This window comes from Ipomoea nil, unplaced genomic scaffold, assembly GCF_001879475.1.
Source record: "Ipomoea nil cultivar Tokyo-kokei standard unplaced genomic scaffold, Asagao_1.1 scaffold1834, whole genome shotgun sequence".
Taxonomy (NCBI): domain Eukaryota; kingdom Viridiplantae; phylum Streptophyta; class Magnoliopsida; order Solanales; family Convolvulaceae; genus Ipomoea; species Ipomoea nil.
Window position 1 is genome coordinate 5,254,302 of NW_017618262.1, and position 8,310 is coordinate 5,262,611.

General features: G+C 36.6%; 1 protein-coding gene across 1 annotated transcript; it reads right to left on the reverse strand.

Annotated features, from left to right (window-relative positions):
- Positions 1 to 1,121: 1,121 nt before the first annotated feature.
- On the reverse strand, positions 1,122 to 1,857 carry LOC109193206. Its single transcript, XM_019344058.1, has 2 exons — positions 1,407 to 1,857; positions 1,122 to 1,174 (listed from the first exon to the last, which is right to left on the reverse strand). The coding sequence occupies exons 1-2, from the start codon at positions 1,822 to 1,824 to the stop codon at positions 1,158 to 1,160; spliced, it is 435 nt and encodes a 144-aa protein (XP_019199603.1). The 5' UTR covers positions 1,825 to 1,857; the 3' UTR covers positions 1,122 to 1,157.
- Positions 1,858 to 8,310: the final 6,453 nt, after the last annotated feature.

The following is an 8,310-nucleotide window of genomic DNA, read 5'->3' on the forward strand; positions in this document are numbered from 1 at the left end:
TAACCAAAGGGAGCAACAGCCACATCTTGAAAGCCAAAAACTGCTTATAATATATTCCCACCACCATGAACATTTATATGAAATAAGGTTCATAAGGAGACAGAAAATCAAGCTACACTGAATGTATCTTATCTATTCCTTCATGGTGGTTATGCTAGGAATTGAAGCTGCAGCACCTTGCGGATCAGATAAGGATAAAACTGAGAACTTCTGCTGCAGTACTGATGAGGAGGATTCATTCCTAGACATTTTTGTTCTATAGTTGGAAGGTTTCTTGTAAATCACACCACAACTGTGCTGGTAACTACTATTGATGCCAAAGAAATTCTTGCAAATTTTTGCGTTTTCGTGTGTATGCATTCTCTGGCTTGACAATATCTTTGAGAGAGGAATGGGAAGACACATCCGATAGACTGGTAAAAGATTTGGATTTACCATCATAGAATTTCGATATACCTCTCCTCAAAATGGGAAAAGAGGAAATATGAGGACTATGAAGCTAGCATAACACTCTATTAACGCATTATCCCCTAGGAATAAACATTAACTAGTTAAAGAAATTTCATCACATGTGAAAGATACAAGGAAATGTCCAATGATTTCAACTTCAATATATCCAAGCAGAGAAAAAAGCAGTAGTGAAGGTTGCAGCATTTCAGAAAATATCAAGTTCTTTTTGCATGACCAAATGTGGACCAAATATCTGGATATATTTTTTATCATATAATTATATATTCACTGGGACATCACCTAAGAACATTATCTGAGTGTCAGAAAGAAAATACTCCAGGACCTTTCCCTAATGACACTTGTAGACCTTCTAAACATGCAAGTCATTATTCATATTCTTCGTGCCAACACAATAATTTTACGGTTTTACCAGCCTAAACCCTAAAATAAAATTTAAAAATAAAATTAATTTTCAGATTACATTTTTTCTATTGGCCAGTATCTATGGCATGCATTGCCCATATATTGAATAATGAAACTTCTGTAGGTTCTTGGCCAGTAATTTATCTTTCAAATCCATTACATTCTTGATTGCTAACCCCATTTATTGTGTGTAACATTTATGATAAATACTCCGAGTTACATAAATTGATTTCTTGAAGATGCAATACATTAACATATCTAATTTAGATTCTAATGAAGTAAGCTCATAATTTCAACCCTTCACAGTCAGTCGAACATTAGTCAAGAAAACACATGCATCTATTTCTTAATCCACATCATACTGAATACAGAAATGAGCATTCAATAGTTCACATATATAAATAGAATCTTCAACATTTAACTGCAATTAAATGATGCGCATATACTAACACAGAAACCTAACTATAACATCAAATTTACTGGCAAAAGTACCGCCAAACTATGAAATTAACAGCAACAATCACATGGCATTACATAATATAGGCAGATTTGAAGAAAAAGTTTAATAAAATACAACGAGAAAGGGATCAAAGCTACATACTTCAACGGCAAAGCTTCCTCCAAGTGCTCCAAACTGTCGAGAGCACCACCTTTTGCCGAGCTCTGCACTTCCTCACCATCACCGTCGACATCACCAGCAGCTGCAGAGTCATAGCTGATCCTCCCAATAGAAGAGGAGGACAACGAAGAACTGCGACCATCATCATTCTCCACAATGGCCTCGCCACGCTGTCCTGCGACGGAGAACTCTGGCGATCCGAACATCATTCCGGTAGCGAATTCCGGCAGTCCGGTCGGACAATCATCGGAATTGCTCGCCCGCAACGCAATCGACACATACAAGGCGATTATGCATATATACAGATAGAGATTATATGCTCTAATGTTCATTTGAATATGCAGAGGGAGCAAAGACCTGTACCAGTATATATAGTAATATAGGCACGCACAGAGCGAGACAAGCTTGTATAAAGGAAATGGAAAATACACTTCACCTCCCAAATTCTATTATCAAGTTTTACTTCATCTCTCTCTTCACATTTCTCTTGCGACCCACGAGATGAAACTTATCATTCTTTACAAAGAGTGAGGAAGTAAAAATACGAATACCTAACTCAAATGAAATTGAGAGTGTATTTGGATGGTAGGTTTAGACACTATAAATAAGAATCAAAATCATAATTAATGTTGATAGACAATTTTTTAAAACATAATTATAAGTTTTGATTACCCCTTCAATTAAAACATTATTTCCAAATTAAAAAGGTTATCATTCCATCTCGTAATCTAATTTTTAAGTTTGAATGATTATTTTTAGATTTTTGTTTGAATATTGGTGTTCTAGATATCATTTCATTGAGATTAATTGCCTTATTTTTTGTTTTTATAATTTTAGAACTTGTATTTCAATTATAGGATCATACATAACCAAACATCAATATTGGTAATCATTCCAATTTTATCATACTACTAAGCATGCAAAATGATATCACCAAAATCTTTCGCAAGTATTTGATTACCATTTTGATTCTCATGTGCGAACCAAACGCACCTTGAGATTCACCATACTAAAGAGGATGAGAACTGTAATGAATTCTATTAACAGTGATGAATTACAAGAGTATAATACCTAGGTATATATACAAGAGGAGACTTAGGGAGACTAGGATTGGAAATCATAAGTAGACTCAAATACATAGATAGAGTCCTAATACTCCCCCTCAAGCACATGGTACATACGTGACCTGTAGCTTATCTCTAAGAAAAGAAAACAAGGACCTGCTAAAGCTTTTGTAAATATGTCAGCAAGTTGATCTTGGTGGAAATAAAGTTGACTTGAATCTCTCCCTTGACAACTCTGTCTCTCACAAAATGATAGTCAATTTCAACATGTTTAGTGCGATCATGAAAATGGGATTAGCACACAAATATGTAGCACCAAGATTACCACACCACAACTTTTTAATGGAAATCCCAGTGACATCAATCTCACGTAAGAGGGAGAGAACCCAGATTACCTCAGCACAAACATCAGCTAAACCCTTGTATTCAGCCTTCGTAGAGGATCTTGCAACAGTTCTTTGCTTCTAGCATACCCAAGATACAAGATTTGACCCAAGAAAAACAGTATAACCACTGGTTGACTTACAATCCTCAGGGCAGCCAGCCTAGTCTGAGTCCGAGAATGCATGTAACTCTCTTAACTCAGATTTTCGAATACGTAAACCATAAGATAGAGTCCCCTTGACATACCTCAACACACGTTTGGCTTGTTCCCAATGAGTGATTGTAGGAGCATGCATGTGCTGACACAGTTGATTGACTGCAAAGGATTAATCTGGTCTGGTGATAGTGAGATATTGAAGAGCTCCAGCCAGACTCCGATACTTTGTAGGATCATCATACAAATCTGTAGAGGTAACAAGTGATTTCGAAACAGGTATTGGAATGGAAAGAGGTTTGCAATCAGTCATACCAGCACGTTTTAAAATATCCATAATATATCGTTGTTGAGATAAAAGAATTCCATCACCGCATTTAATGGTTTCAATACCTAGAAAGAAACCTGGTTCACCAAGATCCCTGATTTTGAAAGCGGTAGATAATTTCGATAATAGATAATTCACAAGATTTGGATCACTGCCCATTACTAGAATGTCATCAACATAGACAAGAAGATAAACATAAGTAGAATTTTTGGAATAATAAAATAGTGACACATCCGTTTTTTATGCCTGAAAACCAATGGATAATAAGATATCATGAAGGCGGTTAAACCAAGCTCTTGGGGCTTGTTTCAACCCATACAAGGATCTCTTCAACAAACAGACATGATCAAAAAATTGAACATTATTATATCCAGGTGGTTGCCGCATGTAAACAGTTTCAGTCAAATTGCCATTAAGAAAAGCATTATGAACATCTAGCTGTCTCACAGTCCAACCAGAGAAGATATAGCCAGAGAAAGAAGTAACATGACTGTAGTAGGCTTGACAACCGAACTGAAAGTGTCAAAAAAATCTTGACCGGGAACCTGATTAAATCATTTTGCTAACAGTCTTGCTTTGTATCTCTCAATTGAACCATCCCCTTTCCTCTTGGTTCGAAACGCCCATTTACATCCAATTATATTTTGCTCAGGTTTAGATGGAACCAGATTAAATTCCTCATCCATGGCTTTGCGCTATTCCAAGTGTTTGACAACATGTGTGTAACAAGTGGGATCAGTGGTGCAAACTTGAGCTGTCAAAGCTGCAGGAGGTGTGCGAGACTGACTCCGTGTTTCCATATCATGTGTGCGGCTGTTCAGTCGGGTGGAGCGGCCCCTTGAGCGACCGCGCGGGCGGGCAACAGCGACCATGACAACCTCTTGTGCTGTCTCGGTCGCAATAGGCTCTGCTGGCAGTGTTTGTGCTGTCTGTTCAGGCGCTGCCGGCAGTGCTGGTGCGGTCCAAATCGGTGCAACTTGCTGTGCCAATTCGGACTGAACCGGATTGATCACCACGGGGTGAAGAATAGATGCAACCCACGGTTTAGGATGAGAATCTGAAATTTTCTGCACAGAAATTTTAGTGGCAAAAGGAAAAACTGTTTCATCAAATCTGACATGCTTGCATACGAAGACCTTATTAGTCTGTAAGTCCATACATCTATAACCCATGAAAGACTCGGGATAACCAAGAAAAACACACAGAGAGGATCTGTAGGACATTTTATGACGATTATAGGGACGTAAGTGAGGATAACAAAGACAACTAAAGACACGAAGAAAGGAATATGAAGGAGGAGATTTATGCAATAAAGAATGGGGACTAGAATTATTTAAAATAGCATAAGGCATTCTGTTAATTAAATAAACCGTAGCCTCAAATGCAAAATTCCAAAATCTAGATGGAACAGAGGCACGAGCCATAAGAGTGAGCCCAATTTCGACAATATGTCTATGTTTTCGCTCTACATAGTCATTTTGTTCGTGAGTATAGGCACAAGATTGTCTATGATAAATTCCTAATTTTGTGAGAGAGGAATGCAACTTTTTGTACTCAGCACCTAAATTAGATTAAATAGATTTAATCTCATGATTGAAAAGTCTCTCAACAAGGACAAGAAACTTTTCAAAAATATCATAGAGACCAGATTTCTATTTCATGGGAAAATACCAAGTAAAACTAGAAAAATCATCGATAAAGAGAATAAAGTATTTATAACCATCAGAGGATAAGAGAGGAGCTGGACCCCAAATATCAGTATAGATTAAATCAAGAATGTTTGAACTAGAAGTGTCAACACGTGGCAATGGAAAACGAGTAGATTTACCCATTTGACACGCATTACATAAACTAGAGTTACAACGAATAGCACTGCTAGACCCACTAACCGAACAAAAAAGAAGAACACGACTAAGGACACGATGGTGTGGATGGCCCAAACGATCATTCCAGATAGACGGAGACGCACGAGTTGAAAGAAAAGCGGAAGGGGATGAACTTGGAACTGGTAGTGTGTATAACCCACCAGAACTATTGCCCCGAAGAAGAATCTCCTTGGTGTTGATATCCTTCACAACAAAAAAAAAAAAGACGGGTGAAACTCAAAGAAGACCTTGCGTGGTGCCCCCTGGTCTGGAGGAGGTTATCGAAAATGATCGCCTCTATGCAACTTGGGCTCATAGTGTAAGGAACTAGCTTTCATTTTGGGGTATCCCCCTCCTTGTTAATCTAAAAAAAACTCTTACCTGGATTCCAAAATAAACAAAAACCCTTGAATCCCTACACTTGCTCTGCTACAATCTCCCCTTCTAACAAACATAAATATAAATAAAATAACACATGAGCACATAATTCACAAATAAACCTAGCCCATGATTTAAATAACTTACGAATCACTGGTGAATAGAGGAGAGAACCTGATGAGGACCGAGGAAAAAGACCATGATTGAATCGATGATGAAGAAGGAGTATAGGGGTGTGTGTCGGCTCGGTTCGGCTCGAGTGACACCAAATTTTATTTTGGATATCCAAAAATTTCAGGTGATGTTTTTTAAACTTGATATCTGAAACAAATTTAATTCAGATATATTCGATTCGGATAAAATTATTTCGAATTTATTTCGGTTAGTTTGGATATACCAAAAATTTTATTTTTTTCAATTTTGAATTTTTTAACAATTTTATTATTTTTGTATTTATATTTTTCTATATACTATCAAACTAAAAATAAGAAAAAATAGTAATTACTAATTAAGAGACTTTTAAGAATTAATATATTATTAAGAGTAAATACCCAAAATGGTCCCTCGACTATAGCTAAATTCACAAATTGGTCCTCGACTTTCAATTTCAACCAATTAAGTCCTTAACTTTGCAATTTTAACACAATTTGGTCCTTTGTCTATTTGACCGTTTGTTGACTGCGCTTTTTTAGGATATATATGTAATTTCATGGTCCATCGTCGATTTTTTAAGGTTCCAGTTGCATTTCTAGACCGCACTGTTACATTTGAATCCACTGCCGGCGCTGCACCCCATGTCGGAGAGATTATAGCTTTTGATAGATAGATCACCGAAGTCCCTGGAGCGGCTCTTCAAGAAAGCCGTGACTCCAAGCGATGTAGGCAAGCTGAACCAGCTCGCGATCCCCAAGCAGCAAGCAGAGAAGTACTTCCCCCCTCCGAAACAGCGCTGTCACCTCCAAGAGCGTTCTCTAAGCTGAACCGGCTCATGATCCCCAAGTAGCAAGCGGAGAAGCACTCCCCCCTCCGAAACAACGATGTCACTTCCAAGAGCGTTCTCTTGAGCTTTGCACGTGAAATTAAATATATATCCGCAAAGATCGCGGCCAACAAATGGTCAAATAGATGGAGGACCAAATCATGTCAAAATTGCAAAGTTAAGGACTTAATTGGTTGAAATTGAAAGTCAAGGACCAATTTGTGAATTTAGTTATAGTCGAGGGACCATTTTGGGTATTTACTCTATTATTAATTATGAAATACATTTAAAATTAAATATATAATTTTTATTATTATATTTATAATAAAATTTCGATTAATTCGGGTATGGATAAATTTTTAACATCTAATCTCCAAACCAAATTTGTATCCGGATATAGCAAAATTTAAAATATAATGAACCGATAACTATTCGGGCTCACCCACAATTTAAAATTCATTTGAGGTTTCGGGTGGTAGTTTGGATAATCCAAATTACACCCACCTGTAAGAATGAGACTAAGTGTGTGTGTGTGTGTATATATATATATATATATATATATATATATATATATATATAGAGAGAGAGAGAGAGAGAGGCGATCAAGTGCAGCAATGTTGTTAGGTGTGGTCATATGGTCAATTACGGGCCATTAGATTAGATAGTGTGATCCTTTAAAATAAATTATTATATTACTAAAATTCAAATGAAAATTATTTCATTATGATTTTATTATTGTAGTAACTCTATATTATATTCTAATTTAAACCTAAAAAGTCTATATGAAACGAACCTATGATCCTGATTGAAAATACGAATTCAGTTTTGATATTTTTATAAACTCAACCCTAAACCATATTTTATTAAGATTCCTAACTCTAATTTTATTTGCCCTAATCCCCCTAAAATGTCTTCCCTTCTATTCTAGAATAATCCTACAACCCATCATTTAAGATCAAATCTCAACCCTCCATATATTTCAAACTTAGAGATTCTAACCCTAAGTATAAATAGGTCACTATTCCATTCATTCTCTTCAATCCCCTCCTCACTTCTCCACTCTTTTCTACTCCTACAATACTCTTCTCTCTTGAAGAGGTGGAAGACCAAGAAGCCTCCTTAGGGAAAGTTTGCGGAGGAGAAGCTAGGGATCTATCCTAGGGTTTGATGGGATTCTTGATAGAGGTCAAAGCATTGGAAGTAAGATTCTTGGCTTCTCAAGCTGTCTTCGGGGTTTCCAACCCCAGCGTTCTCACCGGCTGATATCTTAGGGCAATTTTCTTTACTAAAATATGATACTTTTTAATAAACGTACTCACAAATTCAATCTACATATTTATAGAAAGTAATTTAAACTTTTCAAGTAATCGCTTACTAGTCATATATAAGATGCAATAACAATTTATTGCTGGCAACAATACTTAAGATTAGTTGTATTAAACCTAAGCACAAAGAACAAAAAAATCATCAATGCAACAGCCAAAACATTACAACATATTCAAGTTCAATCAGTTCACAAATCACAACAGAAATGGAAACATTTGCATTCATTAATACAACAGGAAACCAGAGAGCACCGTACCCTATTTGGCCGCCTTTACTGACTAGAAACATAAACAAACAACATAAATATACACTGGGAAGATCAAAGTGGTTCTTCGGCTTT

Bases quoted from the DNA above. Each gene is read 5' to 3' on its own strand.
- LOC109193206 (XM_019344058.1), bottom strand. From the start codon at position 1,824: ATGAACATTAGAGCATATAATCTCTATCTGTATATATGCATAATCGCC.